Source organism: Typha latifolia, chromosome 13 (genome assembly GCF_019914945.1).
Source record: "Typha latifolia isolate L0001 chromosome 13, TyphaL0001v2, whole genome shotgun sequence".
Classification (NCBI taxonomy): domain Eukaryota; kingdom Viridiplantae; phylum Streptophyta; class Magnoliopsida; order Poales; family Typhaceae; genus Typha; species Typha latifolia.
This window is the reverse complement of record NC_133098.1, coordinates 2,141,570-2,158,119: the sequence shown is the minus strand read 5'-3', so window position 1 is coordinate 2,158,119 and position 16,550 is coordinate 2,141,570. Positions and strand designations below refer to the sequence as shown.

Below are 16,550 nucleotides of genomic sequence, written 5' to 3'. Positions count from 1 at the left end.
TACTTCTTTATTGATTTTTTTTTTGAGAAAATTTATTGGTAATTAGTTATGGTAAAAAGTAACTTCCACTTAGTTAATGTACAATGCAAAGTATGGTTGTGGATTGGTTGTATCATTTAATTAAATGTACTCTCATGATATGCATTTTGATTTAAATTAGTGGTGAGTTTATATTTTAGTCTGAGTAGGTTCAAACTCAGGATTTCCTGCACGGATAAATTTTTAATAATCATAGGGGATAAGGAATACCTATCCATTATTCCATTCTTATCCTAAGTTAAAATTATAATAAAGTTGAGCTATTACTATTCCTTATTACAACTCTGTTATTCTAAATAGTCATGGCACCAACAAAATACTCCAAAGTAAACCATTTTGACTGAGAAACAACATGAAATCAAAGTAAACGATTAAATAACAGATAAGAGCTAAATATGTGTACCTGAGGTTGAATTTAAGTAATCTGAGCTTCTATTTTTCTACCTATGCCTCACATCTACAGTATGTAGATATTCATCTTTCACTAATCTGGGCTTTATTTTCTCCGTTCATGACATCCAACCAAAAGAAAGTATCAAGGAAATTGTTGCCCATATGTCCATTTAATCTTCTATTCGTCAACACAATTAAGTGTTTACAAATTACAAAGGCTGTTACAGCTCTTACAGGCATCAACCATGGCTGATGGCTCTGGCTCTTTATGTTGCTTTGCTTTGGAGCCAAAGCCATGGCATGCAAGGGCACGCAGGCCCATGCAAAATGCTCTCTTGAAGCTTGGAAAAGTCAGTTCCTCCTTCTTCTTCTTTCTTTTTTTTCTCTCTTCCAATTGAGACCTTGTGTTTGATTGAAATAAATTCCTCTCGAGAGCTTTTGCTATTTGCTTTCCATATTCTAAACTGCAGTACCATTGTACTCTGCAAGCATGCATGGTGACATAAAAAGATTACTTGACATTCTTAATTCTCTTATTAACTCCCATCTTCATGAACACATTAGCAATAAAAATTTATGTGCTATATAATTATGTAGACATATATATATATATATATATATACATACATTAATCTCTTTTTTGTTTTGTTTTGTTGTAAATCTTCGATATGAATCTATTCTCCAGTGCTCTAAAAGTGCTGCAATTTAACCTTTCTTTTTCTCTTGCCGGTAGGTTTAGGAACAAAGAATTATGGTCACGAGATGTCGTTCGTGCACAAATGGCGGTCCCCACCTTAAGATGTGGGACCAGGGGATGAGGTGGCAGAGGTAGAAACTAGGGTCAGGTGGTAGTGGGGCTTAAATGGAGTCACTTTTAGCACTTGAGCTTTCTGCAGATGCCACCCCCCTCCCATCCTAATGAGTGCTCGCCTGCCTCTCCGACCAGATCATCTCAAGCCTCGACTGCATGAAACCTCCTACATCCCCTTTACCTCCCTCCCTTTAAATAAAGAAAAAATAATAATAAATAATTTCACTTAGACCTTCGTAATTAAATATTTAGTGTGAACTAGATAGAGAAATAGTTTGTTTTTAAAGATGATTGCTAATCAGATGAAATAATTGCAATCTGAGAGTGAGACAAACACACTCTCAAGTATGGGTTTTGAATGGGGAAAGTGAAGAGCGAGGGAGAGGAGCAGATAAGAAGATGCAGGAGATGAATTAATTAGCTATCATATTCCTTTGGACCAGAAGGGCAAGGACAAGGAGAGCCATTGGGGGGACTCAGCTGCACGAACCCAACCCATTACCCACCTCTTCTAATTATTCAACCAGCTCTTCTACTAACTTGTACCTTCGAATCTCCCCAAAGATCACACACTCCCCCCCTCCCCCACCCTTGGCCATGGCCTTTCCCATCTACTACTCTCGTCTCCCACTTGGCATACATAAGATCTAAGTGGAAAGCCTCCGCTGCTGTAGGTTAGTAGTTGGGATTTTATCGACTCTGTGACAGGAGATTATGAGTATTACTTTTGTCTAGCCTATAGACGTCATATTTTAAGAATTCTCAAATAGCACTTTACGTTTAAGCAAATTTAAAGAATTTAACTAAAGAACTATCTTCTTTTTGTGTGTGTATGTGAGAAACTAATATGAGAGGTTGTTTCTTAATTATTATTTTTTTCATTCTTCTCTACATGTTAGAGTAATTAAGGAATGAACGAGATCCGAATTTACTCTTATATATACAAACCATTTCGTCTTTCTCATTTACAGTATCGGATGCAAACTTACCCTGAAAAGTGCACGATATGTGATTGCTTTTTAGTAGTCTTGGCGTGAGGACTACATGGTAGTAGTGGAGCAGAAGGAAGGAAGGAAGAAAGAAAGAAATAAAGAAAGAAAGGGAGGAGGGAGAAGGGAGGAGGGAGAGAGGAGGGTCGGATCCGTACATAAAGAGTTTAAAAAGCCCATCTTCTTCTTCTTCTTCTTCTTCTTCTTCTTCTCTGCTGGTTGCTCAGAGTGCGCCTGTGGGATATGACAAGTGTCGAAACTGAGACATGTACAGGATGAGGAGAGGAGAGAGATGGAGACAAACGAGCAACAGTTCTACATATCTGGGTATTAATGGCGTCGAGCTGCACTCACTGACCCACTGGGAGATGGACTTTATAATCGTCTCATAAATGTATCTAACACACACACACACACACACATATATACACACACACCAAAGTCTCTAAAAAAAAACCATACATATATATATATATATATAGAGAGAGAGAGAGAGAGAGAGGGGGGGAGAGAGAGAGAGAAGTTGTTGTGATCGATCAGTCTATTAAAAGCAGCAAATAAAACCATAAAGCTCCATGAGTTCGTCCCAGTGCTGCTGCTACTGCTTGTCCTAGAAATGCAATAGAATGAGAGAGACTAAGACTTAATTTTTACACTTCTCTGTCTATATCTCTCTCTTCTCTCTCTCTCTGTGTGTGTCTCTCCACATGTAATGCATGGAGATGGAGAGCAACGGAAACAGACCCTTGTAGTAAGTTGTAAAGATACATAAAAAGTAGCAGTAGATAAGATCGATAGAGAAAGCAAAGACAAAGCAAAGCAAGGAAAAGAAAGAAAGAAAGAAAGAAAAGAGATTAAGAGAGAGAAGAGAGAGGAGAGGAATCCAACAGTAAAACCATCACCTCCTTCATCCATGCAACTTGTTAATTACCAATCACACTTTCGTCTCCTACATACCCCCACCATCTAAAAAACCCAACAACTTTCTCCAAAGTACACCTCCACCAAAGAGAACACCACTAGCTAAACAAAACTACTACTACTACTACTACTACTACTACTACTACTACTACTACTACTACTACTAATGCATGTAATGTAGTAATAATTAGAAGAGAGAGAGAGAGAGGGATTAATTAGTAAACGTACGATCGATTTCTCCTAGGGTTTCTTACCGAGTGTGTGCTTGTTGTTGTGCATCCACACCTTGAGCACGTGTCTCTGCACGCCCACCTCCTCGCAGAATTGCTGCACCGCCGCCTCATCGTGCTTCTGAATCCTCCACCCCACCTTCTCCGCGAACGCCAGCATCTTATCCTTCTGCTCCTGCGAGAACTTCGTCCGATACCTCTTCTTACCCGAACCCGTCGCCACGTCATCGCCGCCTCCGGACGTCGACGGTAGCGCCAGCGGCGGCGCCGGCCGAGCGTGCTGGGGGAGTGGCTGAACGTACGCCGCAGGGGTTCGGTAGTAGGGGGAGAAGTGATGCTGGTAAGCTGGGCCGCCGCAACCGCCTACGGCGGCGGCCGAAAGCTCGGAGCCCTCCCGGCGGTGGAAGTTGCGGTGGCAGCCGCAGGCGGCGCAGCGGAGGGCGTCGAGGGTCCCGTCCTCCCCGGCGGCGATGAACTCGCCGCACCCGTCGACGGCGTGGCCGCCGATGCCCACCGCATGGTTCTTCAAACACTCGCGGTACCGTGCTCCGCCGCCGCTAGGCTTGCGGTTAGCGGATGTCGCCGCTCCTTCTAGTACCCCAACGCTTCCCCCGAGCTTAGCAGTCGGGGTAGCCTCATAGGCGGAGGCCACCGGCATTACCCCCGCCACCGCCACCTCCTCCTCCTCTTCCTCCTCCTCCTCCTCCGCGTCGTCGTGGTCGTCGAAGTCCATGGCTGCCAAACTTGAACCAGGGGATTATAGATGAAGGATATAAGAGGAGGAGGAGGAGGAGGAGGAGGAGGAGGAGAGGAGAAGAAGAGAGAAAGGCTCGGCCACCGGCTGCTCCCGGTTTGCTTAAGCGAGTCTCAACCCCCTTTTAAACCCGCTTATTAGCGAGTGGGAATTTTTCTTCTTTTTATTTTTATTTTTTTACCGTGTTACGAAATACCCCGCGGTTTCGAACAGGAAAAAGCGTCGAGTCAACACGAAATGACCGAAACCATTTCGGTAGAAAAAATAAAATAAAATAAATTTTTATTTCACATCCTAACTTTTTAACAACTCTAGTATTTTACTATTTACACCCTATCTTTCAATATTTACGATATGATTCCTCCGTTTCTGCTGCGTGGAACAGGGTTGGGATCGTAATTAAGGATGAGAGTTAGGGCGCGGATGAGAAATTGTGCTTCTTTCGTTATTTATGAAAAGCCCCCTCGAGTCATTCTCTTTTACTAGTTATGGCGTTTGACGACCGTGGTCAAAAAAGAAAAGGAAGGGAGCACGTCAACAACTGCCTGATGCAATCCTCGGCGGTCGAGAAGACTGGAATTTACTTCGAGGAATGGAGAAAGAAAGAGAGAGAGAGAGAGAGAGAGAGAGAGAGCGAGGAGATAAAAAGAAAGAAGGAAGGAAGAAATAAATGGGGGAAGTAATTAAAGCAAGCAGAGGGATTTGTGCAATTTCCAAGCCTTCTCGCCCTCTATGCTATCAAGGTATAATAAATAGTACGATAATAACAGCAAAAGATAGGGTGTAAATTATAAACTTCTCGTAAATTTATCTGGTTGACCCGGTTAAGTCCAAACAAAGTCAGTTAGCCGACTAAATCGTCCATTTAAGTCGTGGGTCGGATGCAGCTCATCACCTCATATTTTGTCCATGCTCCATCCTACGACATATATAACTGCTTACGTGGATAACCTACCCTTAAGATGCAGCCACGTTGGCTTTCTCCATCTACACGTGGCTAAATACTCCTCATCACCCACAGTGAAAAAACTCAGCATTTTATCTAATTAATCCTGTGGAAATTCAAATTATATATACATATTATATATACGTGCATGGTTATCTACAAAGAGGAGGTCCCTATGAAGTTTTTGGACTATTAATTCCACCTTATCTACAAAGAGGTCCCTATGCACCACAAACTGTAATACTAAACCCTCGAGGTCCACAAAAATTTCCAGTATGTGGACCAAGGGATGGAGTATAAATACAAGGGGGATGACGGTATTTGTTCTTGAATGGCTTTTGTATTGTTATTGGAAAGTAAACGAGTCAGGGGAGGAGGTGTTAACGTCTTGGAAGTTGGGTCTTAGGCTTGGTATGCAAATGTTAGGTAGAGGCCAAAGTATAGATGATTAAGGAAAATAAAAATAATAAAAGAATCTGGAGGACGGCGTTAATTGTGTTGGAAGATAGTGATGATGTAGATGCAGCAGACTGAGGAAGTCATGGTTATGACGATCAAATAGATGTTTTGCTTTAGAGGCGAGTCGATGTCAAACTATACTAATATCATACTTACTATATGACACAGACGCATGATAGCTTTGGGAGGAGAAGAAGGATTCATATATCAGGAATTAGAGCTTTCTTGGTAGGATAGGAACATAGATAAGTTACTACTAAGGATTCTCAAATAGAAAGAAGAGAAAAGTAAGTTCTTATTATATATATATATATCTATAATGTCACATTCTTTGGTAATGATTTATATTATACCCGATGGTCAATGGCTTACGATATAAAAGAAACGGTTCACGTGACAAGGTGACGGCCAACGTAACAATAAAGTCAAGTTTAATTTATTATTTTCGACACTATAAATTGGCCCTTAATGGGCCGGGTCGGATCGGGTCAGGTCGAATCGGGTCGGGTCGGGTAAAGCATTCATCCATCTGGACCGAGCCCACTAAGCTAGAGTCGTTATTTACCATAAGGCCAACACTAGAAAAATTGCGACCTATCTATTTATCTATCGTTTAAAACACTCTCTATCTTATGATTGTTCGTCGTATTAGTTATATGGATTTCTACCTAATTTTAAGCTATCATAATTGCTCCAAAAATATTAATATTAGCTATCAAAATTTTCCAACGACATCTGTTTATAAATAAAATAAAATAAAATAAAATAAAATAAAATAAAATAAAATCTCATGCGTGCTCGGTCCAGGTCAGACTGACACTACCCGGACTCTCTTAATCCGTATTCCCAGGCTTGTCAGGTGGCAGGAAACCACAAGCACTGGGTGTCTGGGTGGGTGAATCCAGTATATATATATATATATATATATATATATTGAAATAGAGAGAGTTTACTTAAAATTGTATGTGTAGTTAATTTAATTTAAGAAAATTAACGTCATACTGTCGTTAAAAGTATAATGTTTTTGATGGATTTTCCAAAGTTTTAATTGGAAATCGAACAGGGTGTGGATCGTAATAAACATATAATATAGGTGCGAAGTGAGAAAAGTACGTACAACCTTATAATAGTATTATATTATAGATGGATAAAGGAGAGACGAGGATTTTGCGGGAAGATGGTTGTTGGATGTTGACAAGACGATAAAAAGCTCGGTCGAACGTGATTCCGATCGCTATTCCTTTGCAGGCTTTTTTTTTCTCCTCCTTCCTCCTTCCTCTTTACTTTTTACTCCCTCTATTAATTTTAATTCTTTCTCTTTTACCTTTTCCTCCCCCACCCTTTTCTTAATCACTCTTTTTAGAGCCGCCATTTATATCTCTATCTTCTATAATCTTCTTTTGTGTTTTATTTCAATGGATAGAGTTAATAACGTGACAAGTTAATTACACTTTGACTCTCTTAATTCTATTTTTTTTTTAAATACCCATAATATTTTTAAATTTTCTCCTTATTTTGTTCACTTACAATTAAGGGTGAAATGGTCCTCACAGTACCTAAAATTAATCTTTATTATGTTTAAAAAGAGTCAAAATATAACTATAAATAAATAAAGTATGTTATAAAAACAAACAGTAGCATCAAAGTTAGGTGGTCTCTTTATAAACAAGAAAAGATTATTGTGGAAGGAACTTCCAAACATAACTGAGTTTAACTTTTCAAATTAAGTAATCATTTAATATGGAATGAATGTATCGAGGGGAGTGTAAATTATAATAACAATTGAACTAAAAGACCATCATAATACAATATAAGTTATAATTTTTAATTTTTTTTTAAACAGGTAGTGTAGGTTAACGTTGAGATGTGCAAATCTCTGTTGTCATGATTAGTCACATCTATGTTTGTCTTGACATGTTATAAGCTCATACTTTTCCTCCCCCCATGCGTCCAATGGACAATCATGTTGGCCAAAAAGAAACAATTAAGACAACACATTGCAACTTGCTTGCACTCCTCTCATCATATGATGCATAGTATTCGATTGCAAAGAGAAAATAATCTCTCACTTAAGACAACACACCACAATTTACAAAGTTACAAGCACTTCCAGTATCCTTGTTCTTTGTTTTCTTTTTCTCCTCCCAACTCCAATGGAGAAACCTCTTAGCAAACAACTGCACAACAAAGAAATATATATTACATCGAGATGCAAAGAGCTCAGTATCCAGTGACTCTATTACGACTGCTGTAGACTTTTATCAGAATTATGGACTAACTCAATCGGAAAAAAGAAAAAATAAACAAACAAACAAACAAACAAACAAACAAACAAGATAAAGCGACAAGTACAGGAACATCCTCCTTCTCGTTTCTTTCTTTAAAGGCATTGATGCCTTCATTCTCTCTCTATCTCTCTCTCATCATTTGAGAACTGTGGCAGCACATGTGAATGTGAACAGGGCCGTAAGCCACTAACCTCGTCGTAACTCGCTAATGGTGGGAATTGGCAACAGAGTGAAACGTGATCCTTAACAGTCGACACGTTGACGTAGTACTCTCTGGGGCTGCATCAAATAAAGAACAGCTCTGACCCCTAGGGTCAACGTGAGATTATATCTAAAGAGTCATACACAGTGGTACAAAGATGTTAGATCCAATGTAATGCTTAATGTAAAAACCCAGTTTGATTCCATGTTATTTTTATTTATTTATTTTAATATGTGAAAAATTCTTGAGTTCAAATTCCGGATCTACCTTGTCAATTATTAAAAAAAATATATATATTTGACAGTAAATTCGCAAAGTGCAGTAGCTTGTAATACTCACTCTAATTACCTACAAATCGAGCTCATCACTGTCTACAGTAGTTGCGAAGTCAACGAAGCCTTTCCTGCCTCTGCAAGCTGCTGTAGATCTATCTCTTCCTTTCAAATCTTTCGATGCCCCTCTTCTTAGCCTCAGTTTAATTAGTGAACTTGGCGTTTCGATTCCTCAGACTGTTGATAAGAGAAAGCTAACAAAATTACTAGATTGTCTCAGTCTAGAAGATTTGAGAGAATATGTAATCATGTAATCAAATATATATATATATATATATATATATAAAGCATAATTTACAAGTAATCCAATCCACGCAATATTGATGACAGAAGAACTTCAGTGAGAATTCAGAGGAACAAGTTCTCTTTGCTTCTCTTACTTCGGAACTTGAAGCCAACTCCAACCAAAAAATGACCACATGCAGAAATTTACGAGGACTGAAATAGAGTTTACAGAGAGACCCGTAGAGAAGTACCCTGTACTTGAACCTTAGAATAATATCAATTCGTTCTTCTCAGGGACAAACAATTGGATATAACATCAATAATGAGTAATGACCATTGAATAATTAGAATATCAACAGTTACTGGAGGACTGAAAACCTGAAATTGGCCTTATTTTAGGTCAACTTTCTCTGAAACCCCTCAAACAAGAGATCATACTTAAATAAATCACACTAATATGTCAAACATCAACAGGCTTGAAGCTGAAATGTCAGAAGAAATTTGGAAGCAATCGGAAGTCCAAACTCTTGAGCATACCTACAATTACAGCTTGCTCTATCCTAATCTTCGACCATGACTCATGCGGAGTGATAGAATCCATTCTACAAAGGGGGTGCATATCCCACATAAAGTCTTTGTTATAATTAAATTTTCTGCAAGAATGGTGCCCCACTAAATAAATCTTGAATACCTTCATCAAAACAGGACTAAAATTAAAACTGATACACATTTTTGTGTCTATTTGATAGTCTGATTTCTTTAGATCCATCAGACAATCAAAGAAAGAAAAAGAAAGTAATCCACAAAATATATTTGACAAAGTCTGTCGACACAAACAAAGAGGTATACCGTAAAAGATGGTTAATGCTGCACTGGACAATATATTATACAAATAAAAAGAGGGTTCTAAGCAATGATCACTACCATATTTCAGGTCCTACGCAACAATTTAGTATGAAAGTTGCTAACAAAGAAGAACAATTTCCAAGATTAAATTCTCATAAATTATAACAATACAAATGCATTCCTTTGTTTGAATATTTATACTTAATTAATCATCAATTATACAAATTATAATTAATAATAACTACATTTCATGCTTTCCTAATATCAACATCCATTTAGACTGGGCCTCTTCTAGCTGATAGAATCCTCGTGAGGATAACTCGGCACATATACCCTAGCGAACATGTGTCCGAATGTCTGCTGCGCACACAGACTAACGACCTCGGACATAAGACCAATAGGATCGCGACTATATCAAGCGATCAACCATCCACCAAGCGCATCCTAACCCTCGCGCCCACTCGGGTATCCAGTCACATATTTCTTTTGCTTCCTTCCCTTGATACTTCCTTCATTGGGCCGACTTCTAGGGAGGCACATACTGAACCCAAGCATAAGGACCTATTTATCTGCGGAAGAATAGTGGCGAGAAAGTCAAATTCACTAGCAAAATAAGCCAATAGCAGAACTGATTCTCATAAATCAGAAGACAATAGGTCGGCAAACATGACAGAGTCACATAAATTGAACTATGAATTCAAGATGGATTTAGGACTAGTTTTAGAGAAACTAACTTTTATCTCAGCATTGAGAGGGGGCGGGGTTCTCAGTCCTCTTCAACCACCACGTTCCTAGACCTAGATGGCACCGCCTTCACCCTCTCCATGCTCACCGCCACCTATACCATTTTTTGTGCCGCTGTCCCTCACTCCTTGCCATCACTTCTCCTCCAAGGTCGGAGACAGTGGAGGTGGAGCTGGGTTTGCCGGTGAATGGAAAAGTGAGGGAGTGGAGGTCTTTCACCCATCTTTGTTTGTTTTTTTTTTTGTTTTTTTTTTGTTTTTTTTTTTTCTTTTCTTCTATTTTTGTTGTTCTCTGCTTTTTTGCTTTCCTATCACCAAGGTCACTGCCCCTTCTCTGCCAAACTCGCTTCGGTCTGGGCCTACCTCCGCTCAAACAAAGGGACTCACTTCGGTCGAGGACAATCTCCCTTTGCTCAAACAAAGGGACTCGCTTCAGTCGAGGACCTCCTGCTGCTCCCAAACCCTCCTCTTCGATCGAGCACTTGGTGTCGCCATTGATCTGTTATGGTCTTGGCTCACCGACAATGGAGCTCCTCCCTTTATTTTAGTTCTATTTTCAGTTTTTGTTTTGTGTTTTTGTAGATGTGCTTCCTGGCAACCCGGATTTGCAATGGGCATGATGGAATCATCAGAAGCTGGATCTTTTGTGTCGAAGTAGTGCCTTGGATTGTTTTCTTGGCTAATTTCTGTTAGCCCTATGGGCTTGATGCAATATATTTTTCTGTTGTGATGTATTTTGCTAAGTTGTGGGGACTTGCTCAATCTATCTCCTAATTTCTTTTATTTATTAAGCTTGTAATCATCTGTTCAAAATGAATGAAATTTCTAGCCTATGAGATTTTACTCAAATAAAAAAAAATTCAAAATAGATCTACCAACAGGGAACTGCAAGGAAACCAAAGTTCTCATAAAATGCAACTACTACCATGAAAGGAATAGGATACTTCAATTAGCAGCCTAATATTAATGAATAATATCATCTCACAATCAATTTCCTAATATTGTTCAGCAAGTTTAAATTTAAACAAAACAAATTTGTTCATACCACTTCCTCAAACAATATGGAATGGCATAAGGAATAAGGGTCTAACAGAAAACAAGAAAAATAGCGTTCTAGTGGACAATGCTCCAGCCACCATAGAGGAAGATACTTGCAACTTTCAATTTCTGAAGAGGCTTTTTCAAGGGCCTGACCCTGGCATCAACCATCTAGAAACTTGTTTTCTAGTTCTTGTTAATGCAAGACTAGAACCAAAAAAAAAATGTATCTAATAGTGATGCAATCGGTTAGCCAGTAGAGTTATTGATCACATTATAGGCCAATGCAACCAAAGGCAACACCAAGAGTTTCTTAGACGCATGAATAGCCTAGAAAGTAGAGAAAAATCAAAATGGAGAGGCCCCCTTTTTCAAAAATCAAGATGGTTGAGGATGCTAATTAATGTGGCGAATCTCAATTCTGATATTATCTCATGTTCACTAATCCATTTGCCAAATATTCAAATGCAAAAGCAGAAATTGTCAAACAGGACAACAAGGAAGAAAACCAAACCTGAAGGTCTGAAGATGGGTTCTTTTTTCTCTTCGAGAGTCTGTCCCAGGCCTTCTCTTTGGATATCTAGCTTAGCTTAAGCTATCGAAAGCAGCACACAAACATCTTTCCAAAAGACGAGTTCTGCGGGGTATCAAAGTAGAATTTTGGGAGAATTCCGCAGCTTGAATCAAACAGAAGAGAGGGGAACTTCTGCCAGAGCAGCAAAGGAAGAGGAAAAGGTTGCATTTCTCAAAGCTCCAACTAAAGCCATTTCTCTTTATTACCTCTCTCAGCCACTGACATAAAAATCACAAATTTCCACCCAAAATGTCCTCGATCTAAAATAACCATGCGATTAGAATTGTTAAACAATCAAAATCCCAAGACTCTAAGATTCCTGAGGACAACACAAAACGTTTGAGTTGCTCAAAGAATTGCTAAGAAATTGTAATACGACCTCATAAATTGACTAAACAAAAACCTCAAATTAAACCGCAAAATAAGAAATGGATAAAAAAACAAGATTTCTATGCATTTCCCTCATTTTTCGCCTAAAATTCTCAAATATAGGAACTAACATTAGACAATAGCAGCATAGCCATGGGATTGCTCGGTTCTTTGTCATCTATATTCAGAAAATTCTCTAAAAAACCCAAATGAGATCGATTTCTCGATTTCAAAACCGAGAGAAATGAAATAAAAAGAGACAGCGAGATGTAGGAGAATTTTAGAATCACCTTCGAATTAAGAGTGCATTGACGAGAAGTGGAGCGACGAAGACGAGGAGGATTGGGGATAGAAGGGTTTAGAAAATCATTTTGCGTCAATACTCTTCGAAGTTACTAATTTGTGTATAATTTAATTATTTTGGCATGTAACTACAGGGGCATATAACAAATAAAGGACTTTAGTGGGGGCATTTATGCAAAGTATCCTTCATTACGCGACTTGTCGACTTTGCACTTAGGCCCAGACCTAACCCTTGAATTCGTCGTCGACGTTTCCAGTTCCAGTTTCCGATTCTTTTCGCGTATCAACCCTCATCCCGGCTTCCGATGGCGAATCCTCTCTACGGTTCAGGCTCTCTTCGATCAAGGTGATCGAATCCTTGTTCTTCTTCTCTTTCTCAGAATAAATCGATCTTTTTCTTTGGGATTTCTTTGCGTTAATCGGAGGAATTGGTTTTGGTTTCGCACGATCTTAATTCTTGGCTTGTGGGATTTCAGGGAAGGTCTCATCGCTAGGCCTGCGGCTAGCTCGGACGAGATCCAGTTGAGGATCGATCCGATGCATGGAGATTTGGATGAAGAGATCGACGGTCTCCATAAAAAGATCGGGCTTTTGAAAGGAGTAAGTTTTTTTGTTGCTTTTTTACTATGTTCTGTTGATTTTGTTTTGGCAATGGCTCCTATTCCAGAATTTAGGTATTCTTCTGATATGTGTGATTCTTTCTTCTTCTTCTTCTTCTTTTCCTTTCTGGTTGGATCAAAGGAAAGGGAAGGATTCATGTGCTTAACCTATTAAAAATCGTAATCGATGAGAAATTGAGAAGCTGTTCGGCTGCATTATCGTTTAGGCTTCTGTGACACATATTAGAATTGTTGGCGAAATTGGACCGTGAATTATACTAGTGTAGGTCTCGTCTTGTCTATATTCCTAACAGGTAGAACATTGGTCTTCAATTGAACGACTTATAAATCGGGTTGAATTATTCTACATAGCTTTCTGAATTTTGACTTCACTCTAGTTGGAGTAGACCACACATTTTATGTGAAAAGCTCAATTTCATGATTGGTTTATTTTCTATCTGTGACTAGTTGCTAATGGATTTTGTTCTATGAAACCAGATTTCAGTCTAATCTTGTTTGAATGGTAATGTTACAGGTAGCTCAAGAAATACAGTCGGAAGCAAAGTTCCAAAATGATTTTATATCTCAACTGGTATCCTTCTATTCCTTCGTTTGCCCTTTTCTGTTGTTGTTCTTTATTTGAGTTTTTTACTTTTAATATATGGGTATGACTTTTCTTTATTTCTGTTACTCTTACTGTAGGTTAATATGGATAGCCACGATAAGTTTGTAGATATGGTTGCACACTTAAAGAAGATTTGTGTAGTAGTTGTTATTTGCTTTTACCGTGATGCTGTCTTGCCATTAATGAAGCATGGACTCATATACATGAAATGGAGATAAAACTGTACTGGATTGCCAATATTGCTAATCTTGAAAAACAAGGATGAGAAGCAATATATGTATACACGAGATATATGTATCCTTTATTATGTATTCTTGTGAATTTATAAATTTTATTTTTTGTAGGGAATAACCAAGCAAGAATCCCCATATTCATCAATGGGAGTAAACATTCATCACAAACTTTCTATATTATATAAAAGATTAAAAAAAGTGTTGTATAGGTCTTAATAGTCGTCATTATGACGAGCTCAAAGTTGAACCTCCTCAAATACATAGAAGATACATAAAATAGCTGGTTGGATTATTATGAGAGAACCTTTCCCCACCCATGTGGAAATAAAACATATTGGTATTTCTTCAATTTGACTTATCTGCTTACTACTCGTCAGCACCATGCTGAACCCTTCAATTTGACTTATATACATGTAATTGGATGACTTACATATATGTATTTTGTTTTTTGACAGCAAATGACACTTCTAAAAGCTCAGGCTGGAGTAAAGAATAATATGAGAAGAATGAACAAGAAAATTATTCAGCAGGGCTCAAATCATGTCGTCCATGTGGTCCTCTTCGCACTGATCTGCTTTTTTGTAGTCTATCTCTTGTCAAAGTTCTCTAGAAGATGAAAGCAACATGTAAGGTTCTATTGGCTCATCTCGTTATACAATCAAGCAGATTATCAGATACTTAAGTATATTACTCCAGCAATTAGGATCTTTTGCTCTGTTCAATATAATCTGTCAAAGAATTTTTCATTGTGCTTAACTGTTGTTTGTCAAACTTTTGATTTGTACTGCTAGTGTCCACGGGAATTAGTAAGGTGGGGTTGTTGGGGATCGGTCTTATTTTTCCCTTTTGGTGAGCAATCATGTTCTCGCTGTTTGGTATAATTCGTACAAGTAACTATCTCTAAGCTGTCAGCACTAGCAGATGAATGGAAGAACACCGTTAAGGTAATTGTCTACTTTGGACATTTCACCCTTACCATCCACCACTTGAGTGATCAGAGTGGATCACAAAGCAGGTCAATTAGACTAGTTCAGATGGTGGACTCTAGACATTGTATTTCACGCCCGTCTCTTTAATTGTCCTGATCCACACAATTATAGGGTTGGATGGACAAAAATGGAACTGAAGTGATTATGTACCTGTGTATCAAACAAAATAGAGCCTGCAACTCATTTGAGCTATTGGACTAGAGATCAGGTAGGATTACGCGTATTAAGTCTGAGTTGGGTGGCTGAACGAGCATGCTCAGGCCTGAGCTGGTTTTCCATTTGGGCTTCTGAACTTAACCATCAATTCAGTAGCGTTCTAGCATGAACTGCCTCATCTAGTCCTATATATGTTCCCTTCCCTTAGGTCATTTCAGTTCTCCCGGTAGCTGACTGTTTTAGTTCGGGTTGTAGTAGATCAATTCTGAGCATGGGCAAGGAAGTCTGCTCCGATTTTCCCCTGATTAGGGACACTAGCTCTAACTTGCTTTGCACTCATATTTGGGCCTTATTGAGCTTGCCCATATAGGAGACCCGAGGTTGTTTTGTTTTTGGCTAGTCACTTTTCAACTCTACAAGATTGCTTCATTTGATTTGGATAAACATGTAAAATTTATTGATTGTGGATTGCTGTTTGGTAGATCGATAGGGCACTGCAAGTAAATTTTTCTACTGCAGTTCTGTCAGACAACGTTCAGATAAACTTGGCAATAATTAAGGGGCTTTGCAGTTCTAAGAGCAACCTATTAGCATCTCAATTCGAGGAAGCACAAAACCTTGGAAAAGAATGTTAGCCGAGACTCAGATATTATAGCAATGGTTGTTTAATCAATTCTAATAGACAGAATCAGAATAGTAGACACGGAAAGATGAAGTTATGATCACCTTTATTTATTATTAAGACTCAGTTTTTTTTTTTTTTTTAATCTTGGGCAGCAGCTCAAATGATGCAGTTTACATTGAGGCTAAAGATGCTGCTGCTGGAAATTGAAGTATCAAGAAGGAAAGGAACTACATTGGTCTGGATGACCGTCAACGGTGTCTTGTTTTCTTGTGCTATTGTATGTGTTCTGGATATAGCTAATGGAGAATGTCTAGATTTAGGGACATTGGCATATGATGCATTTTATTGAGACTCGGTGCTGTGATTTCCTCTGGAATATAGTGAAAATACAGGGTGAATTGTTTTCAATTTGACATCAAAGGGTAGATGTGCAGTTAGTCTTGTATATAGTACATAATATTTGATAGTGGATCGTTTTTAAAATTATCCCAGCGATACCACAAGTATAAAGTTGTCATGAGATATATTATTTTGGGGGCATATGATTTTAATCAGCTCTTCCAGATGACACTAGTTTCAGTTACTTATAAATGTAACATAATTCAGCTTAGTGCGACCAGATTCAACCTGCATATCAAATAATATTTCCTCCCCAAAATATCTGAGAGGAAGATCGTTAAAGCTCTTCTACTTTATTCTTGCAATTTGAACATCCCAATTGCTATACCTAATAACTCCATTTAATCTCTAGAGAGTGGGCCGCCACCCAGAGAAGGAAAGTGAGCCCTCTTTCTTTTTTTTTCACTCACGTGTCCCTACCAATTTAGGAAAGCTGATAGGATTAATAGAGAGTGGAGCACC

The 16,550-nt window shown here is 38.6% G+C and overlaps 2 protein-coding genes and 1 long non-coding RNA gene across 9 annotated transcripts; 1 reads left to right on the top strand and 2 right to left on the bottom strand.

Moving 5' to 3' along the window:
- Positions 1–576: 576 nt before the first annotated feature.
- Positions 577–4,253, bottom strand: LOC140799894 (zinc-finger homeodomain protein 1-like). 2 transcript variants are annotated; one of them, XM_073154418.1, is made up of 2 exons: positions 3,408–4,253; positions 577–914 (listed from the first exon to the last, which is right to left on the bottom strand). In XM_073154418.1, exons 1-2 carry the CDS (start codon positions 4,114–4,116, stop codon positions 892–894), a joined length of 732 nt encoding a protein of 243 aa, XP_073010519.1. In that variant the 5' UTR covers positions 4,117–4,253; the 3' UTR covers positions 577–891. The 2 variants fall into 2 exon arrangements, with proteins under 2 accessions (XP_073010519.1, XP_073010520.1); XM_073154419.1 differs by lacking the exon at positions 577–914 and adding an exon at positions 2,145–2,466.
- Positions 4,254–7,430: 3,177 nt separating this feature from the next.
- Positions 7,431–12,570, bottom strand: LOC140800245 (uncharacterized). 5 transcript variants are annotated; one of them, XR_012111165.1, is made up of 5 exons: positions 12,450–12,570; positions 11,731–12,050; positions 8,372–8,541; positions 8,022–8,131; positions 7,431–7,719 (listed from the first exon to the last, which is right to left on the bottom strand). It is a non-coding gene; the product is annotated as an uncharacterized lncRNA (long non-coding RNA). The 5 variants fall into 5 exon arrangements; XR_012111164.1 differs by having other exon boundaries at positions 8,022–8,138; positions 8,381–8,541; XR_012111163.1 differs by having other exon boundaries at positions 7,527–7,719; positions 8,022–8,138.
- Positions 12,571–12,649: 79 nt separating this feature from the next.
- LOC140800244 (bet1-like protein At4g14600) lies at positions 12,650–16,175 on the top strand. 2 transcript variants are annotated; one of them, XM_073154923.1, is made up of 5 exons: positions 12,650–12,808; positions 12,939–13,062; positions 13,597–13,653; positions 14,375–14,545; positions 15,845–16,175. In XM_073154923.1, exons 1-4 carry the CDS (start codon positions 12,768–12,770, stop codon positions 14,534–14,536), a joined length of 384 nt encoding a protein of 127 aa, XP_073011024.1. In that variant the 5' UTR covers positions 12,650–12,767; the 3' UTR covers positions 14,537–14,545; positions 15,845–16,175. The 2 variants fall into 2 exon arrangements, with proteins under 2 accessions (XP_073011024.1, XP_073011023.1); XM_073154922.1 differs by having other exon boundaries at positions 15,842–16,175.
- The last annotated feature ends 375 nt before the right edge of the window (positions 16,176–16,550 follow it).